Source organism: Macrosteles quadrilineatus, unplaced genomic scaffold (assembly GCF_028750875.1).
Source record: "Macrosteles quadrilineatus isolate MER2022 unplaced genomic scaffold, UCM_ALF_1.0 Scaffold_6__1_contigs__length_79288215, whole genome shotgun sequence".
Classification (NCBI taxonomy): domain Eukaryota; kingdom Metazoa; phylum Arthropoda; class Insecta; order Hemiptera; family Cicadellidae; genus Macrosteles; species Macrosteles quadrilineatus.
Window position 1 is genome coordinate 70938446 of NW_026542599.1, and position 27437 is coordinate 70965882.

At 35.5% G+C, this 27437-nt stretch overlaps 3 protein-coding genes across 3 annotated transcripts; 2 read left to right on the plus strand and 1 right to left on the minus strand.

Annotated features, from left to right (window-relative positions):
• On the plus strand, positions 1 to 4003 carry LOC128997622 (protein JTB-like). The gene is made up of 4 exons (XM_054423261.1): positions 1 to 56; positions 1550 to 1698; positions 3198 to 3291; positions 3841 to 4003. The coding sequence occupies exons 1-4, from the start codon at positions 1 to 3 to the stop codon at positions 4001 to 4003; spliced, it is 462 nt and encodes a 153-aa protein (XP_054279236.1).
• Positions 3879 to 12287, plus strand: LOC128996974 (glutathione S-transferase C-terminal domain-containing protein homolog). Its single transcript, XM_054422543.1, has 8 exons — positions 3879 to 4014; positions 4988 to 5281; positions 8062 to 8645; positions 9071 to 9239; positions 9522 to 9734; positions 10359 to 10469; positions 11073 to 11220; positions 12136 to 12287. The coding sequence occupies exons 2-8, from the start codon at positions 4988 to 4990 to the stop codon at positions 12261 to 12263; spliced, it is 1647 nt and encodes a 548-aa protein (XP_054278518.1). The 5' UTR covers positions 3879 to 4014; the 3' UTR covers positions 12264 to 12287.
• A 1674-nt stretch (positions 12288 to 13961) lies between these two features.
• Positions 13962 to 22904, minus strand: LOC128996141 (uncharacterized). Its single transcript, XM_054421267.1, has 2 exons — positions 22855 to 22904; positions 13962 to 14544 (listed from the first exon to the last, which is right to left on the minus strand). Exons 1-2 carry the CDS (start codon positions 22864 to 22866, stop codon positions 14191 to 14193), a joined length of 366 nt encoding a protein of 121 aa, XP_054277242.1. The 5' UTR covers positions 22867 to 22904; the 3' UTR covers positions 13962 to 14190.
• Positions 22905 to 27437: the final 4533 nt, after the last annotated feature.

The following is a 27437-nucleotide window of genomic DNA, read 5'->3' on the forward strand; positions in this document are numbered from 1 at the left end:
ATGATTGAATCATGTTCTAAACAACGCATGCTTCTTGGGATCATATGTCTTGGAGGGTAAGTACCTAGATTAGCCTACAATAGGAAACTAGGCTGCATTCTTTTATGTAGTAGTTACAACCATTTAAAGATGATCACCATTCTGTTGTATACTGAGTAGCATAATGAAAAGAGACTCCAACAGTGGATTGGCTCAGTAACAGGTTAGTTCAAGAATCACCTCTTTCAAAGTGGCAATTAGAAATAGCAAACAGCCTGGTAAAAAGGCCACTGTACTCGCTGGTAGTGGTGGGAATCACCGAATGAAAATAACCGAATCAATCGGTTATTGATGCTGATTAGACTAATTCGGTTATTTTATCCTGGTTCGGTTAAATTAGTCTTACCGAGCGATTCGGTGATTTAGTTTGTCACATCTTTAGGAAACTAAAATTTATTCGGCGATGCGTTCGACTAAAAATCACCGATTGACGCTAAAGGACTAAATGCCATTCAATTCCCATAAGATAAAAATTAGTTGTGTTTTGTGACAGTGAATAATGACTAAAATTGATTCGGTGATTCATTCAACTAAAAATAACCGATTGACGCAAAAAATAACTGATTGATTATTCGGTCATGGAAACCATTCGGATATCCCATCACTACTCGCTGGAGGAGCTGAGCGAAGAGCTACTAGAAGTCACTTGAGGAATGAGAGCCCCTAATCCAGGAATGTTTTATTTTCAGCCACAGCCTAGTTTAAGTTTCTTGTAACTTATGTAGGCCTATATAATATGTAAAGTAGTGTTTTAAAATGTAAGCTACATTGACACAATCTGTCCAACATTGTCGTACCATATTCATATTTATTTGAGATGGTCATCGATGAGGATTCAAGTATAAAGTATTAGGTGCATCCAAAGCAATTCAGAGCAACGCTTCACCAAAGCCTACTCAATAGGTCTTTGTTTCGCTGAATGAACTGCCTGACAAATCAATTAAGCTGCTTAACCAAGTCACATCCATCAGCAAAGTTTGATTTGTAAATAAGTTAGCCTAATTATTACCTATTATAGGTCCATATATTATGGCAAGTTTATTATTAATACCCTATGAGATAATTCAAAATAACAGACTTGAGTTATCATAAATTTCCAAATATACAAGTATTGTGTGTAAATGAAGGCTTTCAACATGCTCCAGGCGCTGCCAAGTGAGCTTTTTTAAATGTGACGCCACTGACCAGGGTTACCACCTTTGGTTATGAAAAATCGGGACGGGTACCCTTACATCCCAGATTAACATAGGCATAGGGGTCCAAAGTCGGGACTGTCCTGATAGAATCGTGACGGTTGGCATCAACCTTGCCACTAACTGCCAATTTACAGATACCTTTCACCTAACAAAACAAATCAACTGTTCATCAGCTAAGTTCCAAAAGGCATCTGTAATACAAAACATGTTTTAGGCGACCCAACTGATCCATGTCTTAATCACATCTAGCTTAAAGAAACAAATCTCGTGCCTTGTTTGACATTAATTTACAACACAAGTTAATTTTTTTACAGGTTAACCATTCTGGTGCTGGTAATAGAAAGCAACTGGGCTGTTGGTAACGGAAGAACTATACGAGTAGTCGAGAAGAACGCTTCAGGAGCTGAGTTTTGTTGGCTGACTGAAAACTTTAAAGTTGTCGAGGAGTGTCACCCTTGCACAGGTATGTCAGCTCAGTTTAGTTTTAAATGTAGCCTAATTTATTACTATACAGAACCTAATGAAATTAATTCTACCTTAATCTGGTTTCCAATAAATGTTTTAAAACCAGTTATCTTATTGATTAACCCTAACCCTAAGTACTAGGTCTCCTGGGTACGACCGCCTCGGAATACTATACAGCTAGTTAGTGCCTATCACCATCTTTGAAAATTGCTATCTGCGATGATGCCAAATTGTTAGCAACTAGCCACATTCCACCTAGTATTCCAACGCGGTCGTACCCAGAAGACCTACTGCTTAGTGATTGTGTCAAAGCCTTACTCCCTAACTTATTGATTGTTAAAGTTTTAATGAAATCGAGTTGTTTATGTTAAAATGATTACTACGGACACTTTCACTACCAGTTAGAAATAAAGTATCTGTGAGAGTTGGGGATTCTGATCTTGTTCTGGGGTATATAAAAATATAAGTAGGCCTACACAAACCGAGCTAGTACCGTAACTAGTAACTAGCGACAGTTTCTAGTACAAAAAAGTGTAGGCGATCCCACCGGAATTGATATGACTACACAGCTACAATAATCCCGTAAATAACAGTTGACTTAGTTTTTTTTTATGCTTTTACGCACACAGGTAGTGTGAGACTCCTGAATCTATCACAGACTACTCACTAAAAAACCCCCTCTACTCTGTTGGACACAGACATGGAATTGTTTGTCACATTACTTCAAGTCAGGCCAACAATTGACCTAAGCCCTCAGGGCTCTCACCGTTTTTGGCATTTAGATACTTCATGACCTACACCGCATCCCGGTCAAGGTCGAGCTTCTTGGCGCGGAGAATACCCTGGATGTAATGTGACACACAGGTCCAATTGTCTTCACCCTCCGTCATCATCGGTATGACTGTGTCCACTGACAGCAGTCCTACTAACTGTTGAGCCTCCAGGCGGGGCCTTTATCAACGCTGGCAGTGGAAAAAGGTATGTTCCAAGTCATCGTTAATGCCTGGGCAGTATATGCAATCGGGTGACACTGCTTTGCCCATCTTGAACAGGTACGACCGGAAAAAGCCGTGACCCGTCAGAAATTGGGTGAGGTAGAAGTCCACCTCTCCGCACCGCCGATTAACCCAAGGTTGGACTTGCTGTATCAGTCGCCTGGTCCAGCGTCCCCGAGTCTCCTGTTCCCAGCTCTCCTGCCACAGCTGGTAAGTGCGGGTGTGTTCCTCTGTTCGAGCCTGGTCCTCCCCACGGTGCTGATAAATTGCTTTTCTCTCCGCCGCCAAAAGTTTGACAGGGATGACTCCAGCAACCACCAGGACGACGGGTTCGGACACTGTTCGGTAGGCAGATGCAACTCTTAGTGCTGCCTGCTGCACTCGGGCGAGCCGCATCCTATATACCTCCTTATTGAGAGCGTCTGCCCACACCTCAGCTTGACTTTGTTTATTCGTAATTGTGACACTTGTATCCTGTTAAAAGCCGAATGATTTATTTCAGACTTTGAAATTGCCAGTAAAAGCAACAGAATCTGCAGCGGAACACATTTCAAAGAATCGGTTATCTGTGAAAAGTCAGGCAAAGTGTTTCGAAGGTGAGTTTCTGCTTTGATAATTTCATAGGTTCCTATTTTTGTTTATTGTTGTATGTTTGTATTGTTTTATAGCTTATTTTTGTTTTTATGTTTATTCTTTTTGGATTTTTTAAATTCTTGTAAGGTAACAGACCAAACCCTCTTGTTGAGATTTGATCTTCCTTACCCTTTTTTGATTGCATCACTACCTGATAGCCTAATGCTGAATGGAATCAAATTCTTAATACTATTATCAAGCTTAAACATAATCTCAGGAAATTCTACAAACTATACCATAATCAGTCATATCAATTACCAACGGGTTTATCAATATTATTAATTTTCCACTGTAATGAAAATATTTTTGAAATTCAAGTTGAGATAAAACATTATAAGGATATCTTCTGATAATATGCTATAAATTTTAAATAAGTGGCAAAAAAGTCAAAATATTCTTGACCCAGCTTGAAAGATTAAAGACTAGTTTCAGCCTACGCAGTATCAAATTTGAGCAAAAACTCTTTTAGATCAGTAAAACATTATTTAAATAGTAAAATGATAAATTTATAGTTGTGAACGAGTGACCTGGCTAGAAGAAAAGAAGTTCTGGCAGTTTGAGGGGTTCATGTTCATGGTTGGCTGCTTTTCTACGGTGACAGTCTACCTCAGACAGCGAGTGCTGGACTATCGCACACTCAAACGTATCCACAGACAGATAGCCAATAGTGTCTAACATCCAGAAAAGTGAGTTTAACCATTTCTTGAGCAAATTTCAGTTCCTTTCAGTTTATAGTTTAATTATTTTTCTTAGGTACATCTTCAATCGTGATCGTTATATCGAGGTTCGTTATATCAAGGTTAGACTGTAGTAGGTACCGGTAGTTCTCCATTCATTATGAGGCTTATGGCCGTGTTATACGAGCGCTAATGCACGGCACATTCAACTTTGGTGTTTTGGGGAAACTATATAAATAGTTCAGGTTATATGAGCGGTAGTGTTGTCAGCGAGTCCGTGTTAGCCGAGTTCCCACGAAAAATGTGCTGCGGCATTCAGCGTTTGTATTTACTAGCTAATAGGCTACCATTCCATGTAATAGTTTTCAGTTTAAGGATTACTAGCAAGATTCCACCGATAAACCTAAACGTAATGGCAATCTCTACCAGATGGGAGGAAGGATTTGTGATTTGGAACTTAATTACCCTACATGGAAAGTCCAGGATTTGGTGACATAGTTTTAACAGAGATCTTGACGGATAATTAATTAAGTTCCAAATGATGTAAAATGGATTTAATTTTTTAAAGATGTATGGTTGACACTGGAAAGTACAGTGTATACTAGGGATGTGACGAATCCGAATCTCGAATCCACCAAATCCGAATGTCAAATCTCAAATCCATCGAACCCTAAGAAAAGATTGTGTTTCCATAAAGGTTATTGATATCGTAATAAACACTATTCTGTGTCATTGCCTAACCATAGAGGTTATTGACGTCGTAATATACAGTAACTTACTGTGACATTGCCATTTTAAGAACAGAGTATACTATCGATCAACTTTTTTGTAAATGCATGTGTTTTAAACAAACTGTTAAGTGTAGAGTTGCAGTGATATTATTTCTTCAGACGTTTCAGAAAAAATTATTTCACTAAGGCGAAGTTATTCAGTTTTAGTAGAACCGATACTTGGAGAGATACCAACATAATTGTATGTCCAGATGCCAGAAGTGTTTCTCGAGGTGTGTGAGCTGATCGGAGACGAGGCTGAGGTCCCGGTAGAGTCAGCTGTATGCTTGTTTCTACTCCAGTATCTTCAACATCCCCCTGACGTGGCAGTGACACTCGTACTCACTGAGCGCACTGACCAACCCTCACTGAGTGTCAGTGTGGGACAGTCAGTGCGCTCAGTGACCCCAGACACACTACAGTGCCCAGTGTCTGACTGTTGTCTGCCTGTGTTCACTGCCGGAGGTGACAATTGTGTGGCCGGGCTGTGCGGTGTGCTTAGACAGGTACGTAACTCAAATGTTTGAAGAATTTTTAATGTTTTGGGTGGAATTTAGTTGGCAGGCCTAGTTGAAAATGTTAAATATGAGTTATACAATACTATGTTAGCCAAAATAAAGTGGGACAAGGTCATTTCGGATACCGGTAACCAAAATTTTGGTTGGGAAAAATCTGATTTTGTATGTTCTAAATGAGGAAATAGGACTTGCAGTTCAATCTCCCTAATCTGTCACGTACAGGATCGGGACCATGGTAGGAAAAGTGAAAAGGTTGGATTGTACAAGAAGCACTAAATGACCGAATTAATTGATTACCTGACATTTGTTGATCACCCAAGTATTTCCGTGACCACAGGACATGTTCAATATTTTATCACTTGAGAATGATTATGTAAAATGATTTTTTGCTGTTTTGGTTTGTCTGTATTTTGATTAAAAGGGTTTCAGTTAATTGAGGTTTTACTGTAGTTGTGTCTCGATTATTCATCCTAATCACAAAGGTTGTGTTAGTAAATCTAATCTAGTCATATTATTTTGCTATTAGTTTATAACTTAATGTTTAGCTCAAAAAGTGTTCCAAACAGTTTCAAAAAATCTATTATCTTTCCACTGCATAAAAAGGGCGATTTAAATAATGTTCAGAATTATAGAGGACTTTCTTTTATTGATTGTGTAGCAAAAATATACGCAGGTATTGTTTTTAATAGAATAAATAGTTGGGCAAATGAACGGCAAACTCTGACTGAGTATCAAGCAGGGTTTCGGAAAGGTTACTCGACAGTGGACAATATTTTTAATCTAACAAACATTGTGTCTCTACAAACTGAAGCGCGAAAAGAAAAACTGTTTGCATTTTTTGTAGATTTTGAGTCAGCATTTGATACAATTGACAGGACTGCTTTATTCTACAAGTTATCTTGTTTTGGTATTTCGACTAAATGTTTAAGTGTAATTAAAGATTTGTATACAGGTACTTTAGCTGGAATTAAATGTGAACACGGAGTTACAGGATTTTTTGATACTAATATAGGTTTGAAACAGGGATGTGTTGGATCTCCTTTGTTATCCTCACTTTTTATTAACGACATACCAGACGAGTTAGAGGGGGGTTGTAAGTTTGGAGGTTTGAATGTAAATGTATTGTTGTATGCAGATGACCTTGTATTGTTAGCTCCTACAGCAACAGTCCTCCAAAAAATGATCGCAAATCTAGAGCGTTATTGTGATCTTTGGAACCTAAGAGTGAATTGAAATAAATCTAAAATTATGGTATTCAGAAAAGGAGGGAGGTTACGTGGCAGAGATAAGTGGTTTTATAAAGGGAAACGAATAGAGGTTGTAAATCAATATAAGTATTTGGGAATATTATTAACTACAAAACTGTCGTGGGAAAGTCATTTGCGAGAAAAATCTGTAGCTGCAAAATTTGCCATGAATTCATTGTGGAGAGATTTTTTTAACAATGGAAATGTCCCGTTGAGCTCCAAGGTTTTCGCTTTTAATTCATTGATTAGATCAATAATGTGTTACGGAAGCCAGGTTTGGGGTTTTAAAGAGAGTCAACAGGTTGAGGGAATTTTGAAATTATTTATTAAGAAAATATTTTGCCTTCCAAAGAATGTGCCAAATTATATTTTGCATTTAGAGACAGGAATAGAAAATATGTATTGTTATACCTTAATGTCAAATGTCAGTTATTTAATACAATCTTTGTCGCTCCCAGCGAACAGACTTACAAACTTTTTTGCCAAGCAAGTTATTTTTAAAAACGTAGCCTGGGCTAGAGAATGGAGGAATTTAGGTCAAATGCATGGTATTAACATAGACTTTAATATTGAAGGTTTAGGATCAATGCAGGGTCAGCTGATAAGAGTTGTTGAGTCAGTTAGGACGGCGACCAAACAGACCTGGAATCAAGCCGCGCTGGAATGTCGTTATCACCACATTTATAGATCACTTGACTTAAATCTCTGCCATCGGTCTTATCTTTCAGATAATATTAGTATGAATTTACAACGTTGGATTTTCAAGGCAAGAGCTGAGGCAATAAATCTGAATTATTATAAGCCTTGGATTTTAGAACGAAATTTCCATTGCTCACTTTGTAATTTTCAAGAGGACGAAAACATTTTCCATTTTGTAGGTAGATGCCCGGTTTTGTCTCATATAAGAAAGAAGTATTTTTCTAATCACGTATTGGAGTGGGAAGATTTTTTGAGTTTTATGAATGGGAGGGATTGGCGCGCGTAGGGTGGGTATTTAAAAGAAGCTTGGCATTTTAGGTGGGGATTGATAATCGAATTTAACGTATAAAAATTATTTGAAATTGTCATACTACAGAATTAGATTCAAGGTAAAATTCACTGACTTTAAGACAAGATTTTTTTAGGGTGGGGGTATTGGTTTTAATATATGTATGTGTATGTATTTGTGTGTGTATATATGGATCTATAACATATATTGGGTTGTGAGCCAGCTATTTTATTTTTTAGTTTCATTCGCTTTAATTAAACATTTTTATTTCAGACTTTTTACTTTTGATTTTAGTCCAGAAATTAATTTATAGTTTTAAATTAAAAGTGTAAAAAAAAGTGTATGCCAACCACGTAGACGGTTCTATGAACCATTACGGTTTTAGTGTAAGTCATTGTGGCTTCCTGCGAGGAGCCTAGGTTTGTAAGGAAAATCTTTTGTTCAATAAAGCACTTCTTTCATTCATTCATTCATTCATTCATTCATATTATTTTGCATCAAAATCTTTCTTACTTATTTTTCTTCTTTTCCAGGTTGTGAAGCACAGTGGGGAAGAGTGGAGACACTTGCTGGGGTTTAGAGAAGGTTGTTTGTTTGCTTGCGCAGAGGTGTCATTATGGACAAAGTTTTGTGAAATAGACATTGTACAAGTCGTGAAAGACATTTTAAAAACAGACTTTGCAGGTGAATTTAAAATTCCTGTACACCTGGCGAGATTCGAGGAACACCTTAAACAACCAGTCCGTATGCACAACCTGGGTAAAGTAAAAGTGCAGACGGAAAACAACCGAGACGTCGAACACAAATTCGCAGAAGGCCCGACAATGTCATTGGCCGACTTGATTGTTCTTCCTTGTGTTTATATTGTATATCAAACTATGTCTGGTTTACAGTTCAGTGAATATTTACCGTCGGTTGTAAAGTGGTACGAGTTAGTCATTAATGATCCTTTAGTGGTGAAAGGATTGAGTTGTTTAAAGATTCGGACTCGCTATACTTTATTGAGTTTCATATTGCCAGAAGTTCCACAACAAAGTCTATACAAGAGTGACCCGAAGAGATACAAACCCAAGTTGAGGCAGTTCACACGGCAAGAGGATGTTGAAGAAGCTTTGAGGTAATTTGAAAAACTTTATGAACAGATGAGATTTGAAAAATGTAATGGGAAATGTTTTGTTGGTTACAAGACAAGCTGATAATTACCAATTAATGTAATATGCCTACAGCTAGTTCGGTTTTAATTTGTATTACGGCTTTCAACTATTGTTGGGATTGAACTGGTAATGTTAGGGCGACAAAGTAACAATATAGCCCCCTATTCACATGGAATAAATATCTTTACCCTTAATTATTTTTATACCTCATCAAAAAATGAGTTGCTGTCTTATCTGTATGAAAAATTAGCAAAGCCACTTTAAGTATACTTATCAAAATCGTAAACTGATTTATTACATCATTTTATGTGTTTGGAGATATCACCAGTATTAACTAAAACCTTGATTAACCTTGCATTAGTAGTGATGAACATTGGGTAATTTTCAGGTCAATAGACGGAATAGATCTAGATTTTGACTGCGACTCATCTCCTTTTGGCCACGAGATTGAGTTTGACTGGACAAAAACAATGATTGACATTCAACCTGACGTGCCTCATAATCGTCTAGCAAGGAAACTACAACAGCTGGAGAATTTGGCCAAGGCTGTCATTAAGGTAAGGGATTCCCTAATGTCAAATTTTCCACTATTGAGTTGATTAGTGATGCCGGAAGCGATGGTGACAAGACACGGAATTAGCGTCCACAGAAAACCTTGAAACACACAACATGGAGGAAGTGAAGTACAAAGCGAAGACTTGAGTTATTTTTCTGATGTGTATCACATTCTTTACTGCGAGTTAACATGGTGTGTGAATTTTTGAACAGGTTTTCCTTACCTTATCTCCTGTAACGTTTTGTTCCCTTATCCTTAAGTAACATGAAGTATTTCTGTGTAGGTAGCGAAGCCTGGTGACAAGATTGTAGACTTCTGCTGTGGTAGCGGACACCTTGGTGTGGTGTTGGCTTATTGTCTACCTCAGTGTCATGTTGTTCTACTAGACAACAAGGAACAATCCCTTGACAGAGCCAAGGCCAAGGTACATTCCCTCGGCCTGACCAATCTAACATTCATACAGTCAAACCTGGACTACTTCAAAGGACCGTTTCAGGTACGAATATTCAAGCATGTAATGCTCTTTTACCATTTTACTTTTTAATTTTTTTCTGGTTGAATTTTATAAAGAGTCTGGGGTAAACAGATGGTTGGGTCTGGCCGGGTCAGCAGCTTGCCTAGTCATTGCATAATCAATAACATCTTGTGCCATCGTGAACTTCTTGGGAGGTCTCGATGAAATCTAGAACATCTTATATAGTCTCAGCAATATCGTGAACGTTTTCTTTGGTTACGGCAAACTTATAAACAGACCATGGTCATCGCTACATCATCATTGCAGCCCTTTTTGCAAATCGCAAAAAAAGATGAGCTGAGTTTGGACTCAAAATGATTTCATACTAGGTTAGGCTAAGAATAAAACGATAGTTTTTTTGGCTCAAATAGTGGCTTAGGCTATAATATATGTGAACGATTTGATCGATGTAATACCAGAAAAATTGAAACACAACAACAGATTAAACAACCAAACTGTTAAAAATTGCAATCCACACATTACTCTCAACATTGAAAACTTATTGTTTGTAAATGAATTATGTTTTCAAAACACAGGAAAAATTTGTTCATGCAATAGTTTTCTGTATATCCCTCGGCTAAATGACAGTTGTCTGTTGATTTTCAGATCGGAGCCTCTCTACATGCATGTGGAGTAGCTTCAGACTTAGTTATTGAGACGAGTCTCCAGAGAAAAGCAGCTTTTGTTGTGTGTCCTTGCTGCTATGGATCCTTGCAGGTATAAAAAATATTCTCTTTTGACATACATAAATGTAGAAGTTAAATATACCTCCTTAAAATAATCTAATTAAAAAGTTTTTATTGCACTTCCAACTAGCAAACGAATGGGGAACGGTTTTGCGATAGTGCATCTAAATTTATTGTCACTCTTGGCGCAAAGGTTTTCAACATCTTCATAAGTTTAGGTTTATTTTTATCAGATTTTGAAGAAATCTCTTTGGTTGCACAGTTTTTCATGTACTGTTAAGGTACTTTATTGTGTACCTTACCGTATTGAAATTGGCTTATCAAAATTAGAACATAATACTATGAAAGTGGCTAGATCGTAAGTATAGGATCAAAATATAAAAAAATGTGAAGACACCAGTTAAAAAATGAAAATGACGTCTTGATGACTTGAGGATACTAAATATGGACTCTATATGGATTAACTGTAGGCAATGAATGAATCAACGGTAAAGTGTGACACCGTCTACTTTAAGCTACTGCAACATTCCATGTGGATGTTAAATCAGTAAATGTGTACTTTAATATAAAAATTGAACGTCTAGTATCCATAGTCACAGGGTAACACAAATCAGCTGATCAAACATTTTTTCAGAGTAACCACGTGGTGAGCTACCCGCGGAGCTCGGTGTTGTCTGCGCTGCCGCTGCGTCAATACCTGGTGTTGGGTCACTGCGCAGACCAGACTCACAAACAGACGTACGCCAAGAGTGAGCAGGGCGAGCGCTGCATGCAACTGATAGGTAACTGACAGCTTTGCTTGTTGAGATAGGAAACAGGATTCTATCTAGATTTTGCTTATAAGTTGCGTGTTTATAAATTCGGTAATAAAACAACTTCAGCAAGGTTGGCTCAGCCAGAGAAGTAGGGTACAGAGGAAACATTCAATGGTACACTTAAGTGGTGTCGGCACCAGCAAAGTACAAAACCACCCCCCTCGCCCAAGTGTAAAACTCACGGTGGAGCAAGACAGTATGCCCTGTACGATAGGAATTTCCGCTTGTGCTCGCCACTCAGGCTCCTTGTTTGTTTCTATTATATCTCTGGCACAAAATATCTGAGCTGAAAGTACAAGGTCGTCCCATAAGCAAGATTACTCTGTTCTGTACCTTTCTTTTTTGTGGATGAGCAGAAAAGTCAGATGGTACAGAAATTTGTTTAAACCCAGTGTGATTAAAAATAATAAAATTAATAAAGTTTGTTGATTGGCAAAACCCTTTATAGGCTTTAACCTAAGTTTCGCTCCCAATAAACCACTTCTTTCTTTTATAAATCCATCACCTCAATAAACATAAAACACACACTGGCAAAGTAAGATATAGAAAGGCAGACTTTGAGAAACTGTGGAACACAGAGCAGATCTTTCTACACGCTGAACAAGTTTTTAGGATGAAACTAATTATAATACAGTCTTTAGATTTGTTGGACTATTCCCTGTAAAAGGGTCAAGCTGGTCAAGGTTTCAAATCCCACTAATCAATGGCTTGTGATAATGCCTTGGTCCTATAGGCGTGAAGTAATATGTAAACGATTCCAGGTTAGAGCCAAGCGGCCTAAGATGTAATAGTAGGACATACAACTATCTTTAATGGTAATAACCTCTACTATGTTGTAAATGCCTTCAGCGGAGAAGTTTTTTAATGTTTTCTGTTCAACAGACTCGGACCGGTGTCTTCTAGCCAGAGAGAGTGGTTATCGAGTGTCTCTAGCCAAGCTGATCCCTTCCACTTGCAGTCCTAAGAATAACCTTCTTGTTGGAATACCAGAGACTGCTTCTGTGTCTTAATAAAGTATTTTTTACAAAGTTAAACGTTTGTTGATCCTTTTTTCTGGGTTCCCCCACCACTTTTTTCCTAAATGTACGTTACAGTTGAGGGTTTGATCTTTTTTACCAGCTGTTGTTTCAAAGGAGGGGATGGAATTTCTCTTTAAAACCGCCTAAATTTGTTAAGGGAGTATGACATATGTTAAAATAATATTATCTGGGGGTCCGAAAATGTAATTGTGAAATGCTGTAAAGGTTGTATGCAATCAAATTCCACTCCAATTCGACAGTGGCTCAACAGTTGTGAATTTGTATCACTAATCTTGGCCAAACAATTTGTATAGGCTATCTCATTTTTGTTACTGAAATTGTTGATCAGACATTAGGGATGCTTAGCATTGGTTTAAAAGAAAACAAAATGTCTTAGAAACTATTTTTATTTACAATTTTTACATAACACTGTTCTCCGAGGTGTGCAAAAATATCTAAATTTTCTATGAAACTATAATACTTATAACATAGTAAAATATAAATACCTATAAAATCTGCATACTAAGGTAATGTTTCCTAAGTATTATGAGTGGCGGTGGGGCACACGGGAGGGACTAAGGCTAACATATCTTGTAGTGTCAGCGTTCGCCGCTAGAACCGCTAAGTTGAAAAAAATTATTTTTTTTATTTTTAGTTATAAAATTAACTTTTTAATTAATTATAAAATATTGTTTTAAAATTATAAAATAAATTTTTAATTTTTAAAATAAAACTGTCATAACATAACCTAACCAACCAGACTTGCTGATAATATAAAAACTGTATAAGATAAAAATCTAATGATTACTTATAATTTTTTATTAATTATAAAATTTATTTTAAAAATTAGTATTATAAAATTAAACTGCCATAACCTAAACTAACCAACCAAACATTCTGATATGAAAAATTTGTTGACAAAAAGTTAATACTACCAGCGGGATTTTAACCCGGGACCTCCTGAACACCAAATCGAAACGCTACTAACTATGCCACGAACGCCGCTGAAAACATATGGTTTCGTTACGGTAATCGTGTTGCCTCAAGAGTAGACATTAGCCACTAGAGATATGACGTCACTACACCTTTAACCTTAGTCCCTCCTGTGTGTCTATTCCTTATAAGTGGTTAGTTATTTCACAAATCTTCTACATACAGACAGCAAAATGCAAAATTAAAGTTATTTTACTTAGTGAACAGATCTTGTGACGAGAAAAAATAAATAGAATTACTTAACACAAACCACATTTTTAGAAAAAGATATCTTTTGATTAAGAGTTTTTGCTTTTATATAAATTTAGTGGTACTTTTTGCAACCACAATCTCAGGAAACCAATTTCTTTTTCTTCAAAGAGACACATTGTTTGTATTGCATACAGATTATCGAAGACTTATGCAAAACAAAGCTCTGAAACCTGATAAGAAAATTACTTGGTAATATAGTACTATTTTTAGGAATCAAAAACATTTCAAACATATATTCACAACTCTACAGTTAAAGTTCGTCACATAATAGAATAGTCAACTGAGTTTGATAATAAAAACCCTTTATTTACAAACTATACTGTACACACAGGAATCAAATAATAAATTAACTAAACTACTCGTACACAAAATAAATACAACAAACCCTAAATCTAAACAATAAATAAAGCTTATCACAAAAACAATTAAATGCGGACAGAATTTTGAATCTCCAAAACATCTTTTGTCTTTCATTTGTAAGAAACAATAAAGTACAAATTTGGCTAAATTCAGTTGATCAACTTAAATTAGCTCCAACACTTCATCGAAACTTCATTACAGTACTTAAATTATTAAATTCATTTCCACATTTGTCATGTGCCAGCTCACTTCAAGGATAAACTTTAAAACAAGTCTTTGTTTGACTAGACAAAGTTGTTCTTTCAAACTATCCTCACGTAGAGTCATTGCCTGCACCATCGGTGAAGAACAACAGAAAGTCCGAAGCATTCCTCTCGGTTCCTTTTACATACGAAAGGGGAGTCTTGGAGGTAACCTGGGGTTCCATAGAGTCTTCACGGAGGATGCGGAAGAGCTCGGCTAGACTGGAGAAATTCCTGGCAACAGGAACGATGATCTCGAAGGGCTCCTTGTCTTGGTCCTCTAGGTCGGAGCGGTTTTTTGTTGGAGTTGAACCTTTTGGCGCCACTTCCAGGACAATCGTGTTGTCAGGCGTCTCCCGAAGAGATGCCCCACTGGAGTTGGATATCGTCATCACGAGAGCCACCGCCACTGCGAGTAGAGACAACTGCAAATGAGGAGTAGAATTAGTTTTAAAGTTGTGGAGCCTATTTTGGATTCAGTATAGTATCTTTGATAATTGACTATTGGATACTGAAGTATACATCCTTTATGGACCATTTGTTGCCAATGTTTTATTTAAAAGGAACATAGTTCTGTCAGCCAGACACAGATTGCGCTAATGTCTAATACACTATCTTTACTCTATTTCCTATTTATTTTTTTGTTTCTGGGATAGTTGACGTGACATAAAAGTACCCTATAGCTTACAATAAATCGTGCTATAAGTTTGACTTTGTTAACAAGTTTTTATATTTTTGATAGGAATGAGCAATTTACATCAGTGCAATCTGTCAGTGGCACTTCAACCACGTCCATTTTGATTTAAAAACTGGAAGCAACTTTAACATGGGCAAGGAATGTATAGGTGTATCAATAAAGATATAACTAATTGAGCGAAGCTCACTTTCCCTCACTTTGTAACTTCTTTGTAAGGGCATCAGAATGTAATGGCTTGACCAATTGATATGAAATTTGGCCAACAGCTAAAGAATACTGAGCACAATGTTTTGGTAAAAAGAATTAGCAAATTTGCAAATTTCCTTCTGGATTTTATTTTACGGGTCACGCAATTTCGCTTGTTATTTTAATGTAAGTTGAAAGAAAAATTATTTTGGGTTTATGACATATGGGTTTATCTTGTTTCATTTAAATAAGATAAACATATGATAATTGTTTGTAACTGTTTTGTTTACATTTCAATGTTTACTTTCATCATAGGTTAAAGTTGGAATGTAACAGTTTATCAATGGAAGTAACAGTTTTGCTTTATTTGTTTTGAGCATGCCTCAAAGGCCACGTCGTAATATTGGTCGTCGCACCGATAATGCAAATATTGTAAGAGAGTGGCGTCGTGAACAAGAAGAACCAGATGAAGCAGTGGCGGAAGAAGCTGATAATGATAGGCAGTTAGCTAATCAATTCCAACATGAATTAGATGCACAAAAATGTTACACTTGCGCATTTGTGCAACTGTCATCGCCAACAACTAACAGCTTCAAACCAATCACCGATTTGTTCGCGTTGTCATTCAAATGCAACTAAATTCACGATGTTAAATAATATGGATGTGTCAAGTGTCCCGAACGAATTAACTGACCTGACGATTGTAGAACAAATGTTGATTGCACGAGTACATCCTGCTATGCCCATTTACAAAGTACAAGCAAATGGTCAGGATGACCAGTTTCACTACAAAGGTGCAGTATAAACTATCAGATAAATTTGTCATTCTTTAGAATTGAAATAATATCGGGCAAACAAACGGTGAATCTGTTGAAAGGGAACATATTGAAGGGTGTTAGCTGCTTTAGCCATTGACAATCTTTAAATAATGCTTCGCTCATTTATGCGTCTAAAGTGTAACGGCAGACCACCCTAGTCTAATTTCGTGTTACAGCCGTAGCCAGATGGATTGATTTTAAAAGCCGGCAATTTTTAAAGTTAAAAATTTAATTCACTTAAAAAAATAATTTAAAAACTATATTTAATATAGATTGTTATGAATATGTTTCACCAAAGGATGTTTAAACATGTGTTCTAAAAAAATGCTTCGTATATAAACAAACTACTTCAAGTTTTTGATGATAGTGTTTACAAGAATTTAAATTCATTCTGTTTCATAAATTCCAATTTGTTTATACAGAAAATTAATGCATGGAATGACAACTCTCAGATTAAACTGTATGAATATTACTTAGGTAAAATAGTTTAAGGTGGGTAACTGTCAATATGCGTTAAAACGTTCAAAAATATACAATTTTTATAAATTGCCAATATTTGGAAATTTCCCGGTCCCGAGCCATAAAAATATTCCTGGCAATATTCCCATTTTATAAGTTCTGTCCCACTGGGAATATTCCTGGCCCACATCACTAGCCATTTTACACAAAAAAGGTAATCCTAACAAAGCGTCAATCGATAAAGTAAATAAGTTAGAAAATATAAAAAAAACCCAATAAAAATGCAAAATACAGTAACATTCAGCATATTGTAACCTAAAATATGTGAGATTTTGTTATTTGCAAATATTTGTTTATTAAAAGAATCGATATACTTTATCTGCAAAATGTCAGCTTTTACCGCAGAAAGTATACTAGCCTACTACCGTATTGCTAGTAATGGTATGGTAGTACGTTTTCTGTAATTTTACTTTCATCCCCAATTCATAGAATGCAGAAAGAATAAGTTTCATAAAAAATGCTTGAGTTTGATTTTTGGGTTGATATTTTATGTTTTGGGCCCTGTGAACCCGAAAAGTGGTTTGCGAAGTGACGTCCGTGTCTGTGACTGTCTGTATGTGTGGATGTGTAGAGAGCTACATACCACACCTGAGGTCATATTTTGTATGTGGGTACTAACTCATGGGATCTCTCGGTATTTTTAGAAATTGTTATTATGATGGTGATTTTTACATCAAGTCCATAAATCAACGGAAAAGCCGCATTTCATAAAAACTGCTCCAATAATTTCCTAAAAAAAAGTATGCTATGGCTTTTAAATTTAAACAAAATGGTACAAACCACAACGCTGTAAAAATTACGGTCCAAAAGTTATGGCAACTTTTGTAATTTTAACCATAAAATATCAAGGGTTGTTGAAATGCTAGTGGGAGAAAGTACGGCCAATTTGATGATGCCATTTATGCTAGCGTTTTTTTTTTTGCTTTACCGACTATTTTTTCAATTGATTTCAATTTCAATTGATTGCAATTTTAATTGATTTCAATTTCAATTGATTTCAATTTCAATTGATTTCAATTGATACAGAGTGCTCAAAAAAGGTGGGGACATATTTTACGTAATGATTCCTTGGGTAAAATAAAGAGAAAATCAAGAATAACATTTTTTCCAAAATTGCTTCATTATCCAGTTTAAATAAACATTTTTATCTTTGAAATTTTTCAACCGATCTTTATGAAACTTGGTATGTATGTTAAAGTAAAAGAGGCCCATGTTGAAAAAACATCCATCTTGATTCGACTTAAAATTTTAAAATGGCGGCCATTTTAATTTTTTAAACTTAAATTACCGTACCAAAAAATGACGGATTTTATGAAAAAAAATGTCAAGAATACATTTATTTAGCATTTTTAATTCCCTATCAAACAATACCAAGTTCAAGAAGATCAAATAAGAAATAGCTGATATATTACGATTTTTTGTTGTAAAATGGGGTAGAATAAGGCTAAGCTAGTCAGGTTTGCCCAATTTTACAAATAAAAATCGTAATATTTCAGTAATTTCTTATTCGATCTTTTTGAACCTGGTATCCTATGATAGGAAATTAAAAATGCTAAATAAAAGTATTCTTGGAAGTTTTTCATAAAATGAGCCATTTTTTAGTAATATAATAAAAAAAATTAAAATGGCCGCCATTTTGAAATTTTAAGTCGAATCAAGATGGATTTTTTCTAACATGGGTCTCTTCTACCTTAACATACCGGTACATACCAAGTTTCATAAAGATGGGTTGAAAAAATTCCAAGATAAAAATGTTTATATAAAAAATACAAAATGGTGGATATCTGGTTAACGAAGCGATTTTAGAAAAAATGTTACCTATAGTCTACTTGATTTTCTCTTTATTTTGACCCAAGGAATCACTATGTAAAATATGTCCCCATCTTTATTGAACATCCTGTATTCATGTAATTTCGAAAGCATAAAATACATAGGTACCATGTATTACATTTTTTAGGCTAATCCATTGTGTCCCAAACATGAGGCGTGGAGGTGGAGCATTAAATTAACTAAGCCTTTTGAAATTGTTACCGGTACCGGGTACCGCGGTGGTCTTAGGATCTATTTTGTTTGTTGGTTATTTGATTAGATTACATTAATAGTAAAACTACGCCAATATACAGGGTCCATATTTCAAGGCGAAGATTCAAGTTGAATGAAAATCATTGAATTTTAATTCATTCAATGAATAAGATAATAGTCTTGTTAAAACTGACGAAGATCAGCTGTTTTAAATTTTAGCAACGATCATTTTTTGTAAAGCTCGATGATCAAGGACTGCTAACATACAAACATAAAATAACTTATGAATTTTAAATAGCCTTTTTAAGATATATGTTTTCCGTAACATATTGTACGGCCAAATGCATCAATAGATAAACTAGTTTTGTTGTGTCTTTTGCCTACCCGTTGACTGTAATGAAATTGGGCATTTTCATGTTTTGAGTGTAGAAATAAAAAATCAACAACTTAAAAACCCCTTACCATTACCCAATCCTGCTGGTTCGCGAACTCATTCAAATTTATCCAGCTATTTGTTCATTCCAAATTTCATCACAATCAAAATTACTCGAGTTATCACGCACTTGAAAGACTTGACGGAACAGTGTTTTTGTCGGGGACATTAACAAAGTAAATCGGTCCCAGATCTATAGATCTTTTTGTTCTACCATAGACTAAGGTTCTACCAACTGTAATAGCTTCTTTTCTATAGGGAAATTCGCTAAAAGCAACAAACATTTCATGATCGAATTGGCAACCTTGTTCACAATCACTCAGCTGACTGCGTTAAAACAACCTGAGACGCTCTTCTAAAAATATTCCATTTGGTCTCCACAGTCCATTCAAGTCCGAGATTATCTTCACCAGGAAAGCCCCAGTTCCGCCAAATAAACGTTACACAACGATTATTCTTTGGAATTTCCATTGGAATGACAACAGCACACCCACTTAAGCTGGCATTCCACTAATTTTGTTTACAGTTCAAACCGGACGTTAAAAAACTACTTGGAGGTCTTTGGAATCCCGGGTTAAACCCTCTATTTGCAGAACATTCTCTGATGGATTCCTTCGAGCGGGTGGTTTTGCAAGAGCCCAGAGAAGTTCGATTTTAACAGTTTCCAAACATAAAGTTTAAGTGATTCGAGGATTTTGTTAGTGTGAAAGTTGTTCTACAATGATTTAAAAAGGACTGTCCACAAATTGTGCATTTAGGGTAGCAAAACTTGTTTCCGAGTCAAAACGAATAATACAATTTACATTTCAAAGATTATATTTGTTATTGAGACAGTTATTTGGGTGGAACTACTTGACAATAAATGTAATTTGATGAATTGTTGATCCGAAATTGATGATTAACGAGTGATTTTGCCAACCTTAATCAAGTTTTAAGCTACACAAGGAGACTTCTAATCCCATTGTAAATTTTTTAACTTGTTTTTCGTGTCTAGTTCATGTCCGGGGACACTGCATGCTAGCGTGGACGAAATTTTGTTTCTATTATTTCAGGGTTATTTTCATGATTTGTGCTTTACTTTTATATAACTAGGAGACCAGATGTTTACAGGATGTTACAGGGAAACCCTTATTGTATTAAGTATAGGGATAGATAGATAGATTTATCTATTTATCAATAATCATAGGTGGAAAGGTGTTTGAATCTTGGCACAAATCAGCTGTTCTACCAGCAAAAAACGCACCGCTCATCAATATTTTATTCAATGCTCTACTTTGAAGAATAAGGAAAGATAATCGGAAGTTAACTAATTAATGATAAAGTTCATGCGGAGGAAGATCGGGTAGTCGAAACTTTACTGTATGTAAATATTTGCACTAGTCTGTAGCCGTCTGTAGAAATTAATACAGGGTTTCCTGAACTCTCTACCGACCGTTTAAGGTGTCATAACTAAACTACCACGTTAAAATGTCCAAAACTCAAAAAGGTATCCTTACGGACGCCGTTTTGTTTTTTTTCACAAAACTATTTTTTATTTGATAACGGATTTTTGTAACTTGAAATTATTTTGGTACATAGGTTGTCATCAAACGCAAAGGTGACTTGTATCGAGAAAAAATAAGTTTATAATGTGTGGTTTCAAAACTATGGCCATTTAAATACTGTAAACAGGTATAGGCTAACATAAAAAATGCATAAGTAAATAACATTAATGTTGTGATGTTTTATTTAACAAATTTTATTACAATTCCAACAATATAAGTTTAAAAATATCGGTTTAAAACATGAGGGAGTAAACCCATTTTAAAAATATTGTGTACAATAGTTATTTGTGTAACTAGTGGTGAAAGTGGCACTTTGCTGAACACGAGAGCAATGTTTACGCACGAGCCGCAGGCGAGTGTGGAATGATCTCGAGTGCAGCAAAGGCCTTTTTCACTCGTGTTACACATTATATTTTTCCTACAGTCACTATAAAGCATTTAAATAATTAGTCTTTCAAACACTATGCAACACGTTTTTAGGTTCAGCTGGCAACACAAATGGTGCCCTAGAGAAAGTAGTACCCGCGGTCCATATTACTCCGCTATTTTTCCTCCGCAAGAAATGTGCTCCGCGTTTTGAGAATATAGTTCCGTATGTTTTTGTAATTTGAAGTGGTTTCCGCGCCTAAAAAAAATGCTTAAAAGGTATTTCCTTGTTTATTAAGATCGTAGGAAGGTTTTAAAAACGTTTAAAAGAAAAGTCCAGAAAGTTCAGAAATACCGAAACTATAAACACGAAATGACAGGTTAAATCGTAGTTATAATAGTCAATCAGCTGCTCATAGTATAATTATCTTTAAATGTTGCCAACCTATTTCCAACCGTACACGGATTACGTGCATAATGGAACCACGCTGTTTTGTGTTGTTTCGTTGGAATCCTGATGTGCGGCAAAGTATAAACCGTACGGCAAAGTATAAACCGTACGGCAAAGTATAAATATGCAGCAATTAGCAGCTTTCTGTACTATAAACAGTACAAGGAAGCCAACTTTGTCGGGTGACTGTAGGAAAATAATATTTGTGCTCATTGGATAAGAACATCCCTTATAGTTAGTTAAACAACCAGCTGTTCTAATTAATTGTTAGTTATCCAATGAGTGCAAAGTTTGCTGAACACACTATCTTAAAAATGGGGTTTTTTTTCTCTCTTACTTAAGGACAGATTTGCTTAAATTTGGCATCGTTAGTACTGTAATAAAATTGTCTAAATAAAATATGACTGCAATAGCTTTGTTTACCAATGTAGTCTTTGTTATTTTAGTTAAAACTTTGTAAATGGCCACCATTTCAGTTTAAAATTAAATATAATTAAAATAGTATATTTCATCACTAGGGCGTAAAGTGACTCTTTTCGACCCGAGCTCAAGTTTCACGACTGAGGGTTAAAAGACATTTTTTGCTCGTGTGATAAACTATATTTTTCGTCATATTGCAACATTAGTTAACAAACCAAGTTAGACAACGAAAATATTTTTAATGTAAAGGAAACCTCTCAAAATTACATTAAACCTCTCGAACGGCTTACAAGAATGAAACAAAAAGCTACACCAAGTACCAATTAAATCAATCTATAAAATTTCGATACATGCGAATCCTTACAATCGAACTTTACAACCAAGTTTAAAACAGCTAACTTTTTCTCCCTGGGGATTAAAAATGCATTTTACTCCAAATGGCTGTAAAATAGCTTCTTCAGGGCTGTTTTTGCTGCACTATGGCGAAAAAAAACATTTCTAAAAATATGTACTTGCGTTAATAATCTATGTATACTAAATTTTAATTGGATACAAAAAGCCATTAAATAATAAAAAAATAGTAAAAAGACAAATTCGCGGAGTAGGCCCTACCTTTTATTTATTTCTTATTGCCGTTCTTTTGGGTTTTGGAAATTTTTAACACAATATTTTGGTTTTCCTTTGGTCCAGACTATATAAGGGGCACCATATAAAACAATTCTCATTTGTTTAAGCTGTTAAACAATATTTATTAATTCGTCTATTCACAAATAGGTAAAACCATTAAACCAAAATGTATTGTACAGTATATAGAAAAAAACTATACTTTTAGACATCATCACAATAGTAAAATTTGACTATGTAAATTAAAAATTAATACAGTAAGGCAAAAGAAACTAAAACAAATTCAACTTTACATAGGTACTGTACATCATAGTCAAACTTAAAACCACGAGCAAACAATTAATAATTCTTAACAACATTGCGATGGAAATATTTTATTCCTCATACAGTAGGAGAAACTCGGCCAGACTCGAAAATTTCAAATAAAAAAATAAGTTCAAAAATGAACAGCAAAGTAATAACTCCAAACAAAAATGCAATAATAAAATCTTTAAGAGTATGAAAATAGCAAAAAAATCTAAAACCAAATTTAAATTACCAAGAAAGTATGTTGTGGCCAAACGTTAGCCTAATCAAATAAAACAATTATTATAACAATGCAAACAGATGATTAATTACTTGCTACTGATTGTTACTGTTATTGATTGTTACTCACCAAGTATTTCATGATCAATCTTTGGCTTGACGCGAAGAAAGTTAATTTCACTGATGCACACACACAGACAACCGGACAGTAAATGAAGAGTGAGAGAAGTGTGCGAGAGCTTATAGGAAACAGCCATGACCCCAGCCACCATGGGGAACCCCTCAGCTCAAACAACAACATAGGAAAACCCCGCAAGCTTCTGCAACATTCGCTAGGACACGTTCGCAATACAATACTTATACAGGGTGTCCCGGAACTCTCTACCAATATTTTAGGGCATTGCTCCTGGGTAAGAAACATACCTAAATATCATATTTAAATTGTCCGGAAGTCCTTAGTTACTCACACAGCCGCCATTTTGTTTTTTCCAGTTATTAATTTTTTTCTAAAGAATGGTTAAACATACGAAATGGAAACTTTGTACAAACATTAATGACGACTAGACAAAGCTACAAACAAATTATGAAGATTTTTCAAATTCATAAAACAAAATTGCGACCATTTAAAATGTTGTTTCTTAAATAGCTCAAAAACAGTTGATTTTATAAAAACTTTAAATGGCCGCCATTTTGTTTTATGAATTTGAAAAATCTTCATAATTTTTTTGTAGCTTTGTCTAGTCGTCATTAATGTTTGTGCAAAGTTTTCATTTCGTATGTTTAACCATTCTTTAGAAAAAAATTAATAACTGAAAAAAACAAAATGGCGGCTGTGTGAGTAACTAAGGACTTCCGGACAATTTAAATATGATATTTAGGTATGTTTCTTACCCAGGAGCAATGCCCTAAAATATTGGTAGAGAGTTCCGGGACACCCTGTATAACTCTTGGAACAGCTGTTTGTTTATCTGTCGCTATAGTCTGTATGATGGAACCTTTCATCTACCTGGGGCTAACCAATGGTGCCCTAACTAGGCCCAGGTAGAAGAAGAGACTGGTTCCAAAATACAGACTACATGTATGGGATATTATCTATGCATGTAGTTTAGCTGGGTAGGCAAGTAGTGTTTAGGAGGTTACGAGTTCGAACCTGAGTTCGAAATGAACCAGCTGTTGAATTAATGGTCTTGAAAAGAACCAGCTGATCTTTGTAGCCAACATTAAAATCTTAAATCTTATATTTGCCTTATAATCTGTTTATGATCCATACCGTTCCTGTCATAATACTCGTGGTATAAATTAATCTCCACAATATCAAACACTGTTGCAAACCTTGGCACAGGCCATGTTTGTTTATGCAAAAGATAGGTACGTTCGAGTTTATTCCAAAGAACGTAAAATGAAACGTCAATAAAGATTATTCAAACAGGAGTTAAAGTGTTGTTGTTTTTCTCTATTGAATCGATGTAAAGGTGAATTTTGCATTTTTTTACTTCCATGACATGGGGTGCGTCAAATGTTTGTTAATGACAATACTCAAGAACCTGATTATTTTTGTTGTATTTCAAAGTATGTAAACTTCAACATCAATAAGGATTTAAAACAGGAGATAAAGTGTGTTTGTTTTCTTAATGAAATCGGTGGAAATATAGGAGAATCGAAAAGCTGTTTCACTTACATAACTTGAATCGCTCTATGGGTAGGTTTATGGTGCTTATAGAAACCAAGCCTAAATTATTCTTTTATATTTAGGATTGCAAAGATCTTTGCAAATTACTTCAGATGGGCTAGACAACTATTGGTGATTTGAGGGATTTGAACCAGGGACTTCCGGGACCGAATCCCACTAGACCAACTCGCTCTCATGGACTGGTTTCCACTTATAATTGTAGCTGTATCATTCAACTATACGATTAATTAACTGTAATTTTAACACTGCTTAATTGAACCAGTTATTCAGGTCACAGTGCCAAACATACGTTTACTGTAGTGTAATTTTTAACTTAACTTTCAAGTTTAAAGCATAGCTATTTCGCCAAATGGACAATTGTTTTCAATGAATGATGGACGGACGTGCAACTTGAACACGCGTCTTGATCAATGACATTAGTTTGATCATTGGTTTTGATCTGTAGTTTAATGTTTTCAACCCTAAAAGATTTGTCACCTTTGATCCCTCAAGTTGTGATATCAAAACCACCTGATTTTTTGCGGGTCTGATTTAATTTTGTTTAGTGACTTTTGCCCTGTACTTTTTTGTACTTATGGCAACTAGCTGTTACCCATGGGCTTCACCCCGTTTGACTTCATAAGTATTTGCTTGGTTAAGTTAAGGTGAAATAAACAAAACAGAATACAGTAATACAAACAAATAATCACATATTTTAATACCCCCACCGCAGCAAACCTGCAGACTAAGCGAATTTCCATTTGCCTGATTGGATTTACACTAAAATGTCTCCTTAAAAATATCACATTTATTCCCTATTTAAATAGAATCAGTTTAACACATACTTAGGTTTGCTGCAACAGGGAGGGTAAAAGTGTTTTTTGATGTAAAATGTTAATAGTTAGTAAGAAATAAAAACATTTTCCAAATTTGGGCAAAATATGTTAATAAACAAGCAAACTACAACAGTTTACTTATTCTCCATAAGAATAACATGAGAATTTTAAATTTACAATTTTTCGGAATTTTCTCCGTAACCATTAGGCGCATAATAACGCTTCAATATACTAAATTATTTGTTTTTTTAAGCTCTACAAAATTGTTTGGAAAGAAATTGCAAAATTTTATGTTTTTTTGGGTTAAAAATGGGAAAACCCCATTTTTACCCCATAAAAGCCCCCATAAACCCCCGTTCCCATGGTCCGATCATGCTGGTTCGCGAACTCGTTCGAATAAATGTAGGTTTACACGTTTGTACCAAATTTCATCAAAATAGGATCATTTTTGCTCGAGTTATCGCGCTAACGGACACACACACACATATATATATATATATACTAGCTGTAACCCGCGGGCTTTGCCCCGTTTAACTTCTTAATTTTCAAGATTATCTCGTTCGCATGGCTCAATCACGTCCTGGTTGAAGTTTGTTCGCTACGCTCACTCACCTTTAGGTTGGAGCTCGTTCGCTACGCTCACTCACCTTTAGGTTGGAGCTCGTTCGCTACGCTCACTCACCTTTAGGTTGGAGCTCGTTCGCTGCGCTCACTTGCCTTCAGGTTGAAGTTCGTTCGCTACGCTCACTCACCTTTTGGTTGCAAATTAGCTGTTGTCATAAATGTAAAAGAAATAATAGTGCTGCACCCTGTTGGTAATCCTTGTAACTTTAATGCTATTGAACATCATAGAACAGAACCAACTTGTTTAATTGAAACAGCTGTTAAGATTCAATAATTCCATTTCTCATAAGGTTAACATGGGAAACTCCAGAGCCACTGGGGCGGAGCCCGAAAGGATTTTTGAAATAAGAATATGCCTATATGTTAATCGGGAATGTGAGCTATCATCATGCAAAATTTCAGCCCAATCCGACCAGTATTTTTCGAGTTTACTTTTCCCATACACACATACACACATACAGCAACCACCTCTTTTTTATAATAGTATAGAAGATAGATAGATATATGAATTTGAACGGATGGTGTTTTTGGCCTCTAGGGACCTCAAAACGAAAAAAAAAAATCGGTCCCGGGTCCAGGTCTTACCATGAGTACTACGATAATAGCTTATTCCCTATATGGGCAATTTGCTAATAAGGTAATAAATTGAAAGAATAACAAACAAATAAGTACAGCTGAGGTATTTTTAACATTTGGTATATTGAATGTTCCCTTTAGAAAGCAATTACAACTTTAAAGGGCAATTAATTAAATAATGGATAGTTTTGCGTAAGGTTACCACAATTTTTCAATTAATTCGTCATGACGAACATTTTAAGTATATGGTTCATGGAAGTGTGACTTGTAGTGTTCTCAAAATTTCATGAGTACTTTGGGCTTTATATATGGATAAAAAAATTCTGATTCTGATTCAACACTCGCTGACGTTACCGTTGCATTTGCGATTGTTATTGTTTTCAAACCACAATTGACGTTTTGTTGTCGCCAAGATTTACGTTATAACGTCACTTTTTCCCGGCACGTCGTTACCCTTGAGGTAAACTTTATGCGGATCTTGAGAAGATTTTAATCTCGGTTCGCAGTTACTCGGTGTCATTATTTATATAATTCCAACCGGTTTTCGCTTGATCACTCCTGAGCAACAGATGAGTTTAATACGTCATAAGCGATCTGTTTTGTAAGATGACGTAGTAGTTTTTACTGTGACGTCAAAATGATTCATTCAGAGAAGTCTTATACCGTCACACTCAGTGATGAATTTTCTGCGATGACTTAGAAGTTTCTACTGGCATATCTAACAACGATTCATTTCGAAGAGCTCCTTAAGAAGTTATTAGGTGGAAAATGATATGAGTTGACTCATAGCGCTAATTAATTATGAAGATGTTTTAAGGAATACATTTTGTTATTGAACGAGAAATTAACAGATTGTATTTATTACAACTAAATAAGTTGTATTTATTATTGAAGAATTTTTGAGAAAATATACACACACCTTAATCTTAACTTATAACCTGTACCAAAAGAGATTTTCCGGCGCGTGCTTAAATTATTCCCGTCATCGGCTTCGCCTCGCACGTAAAT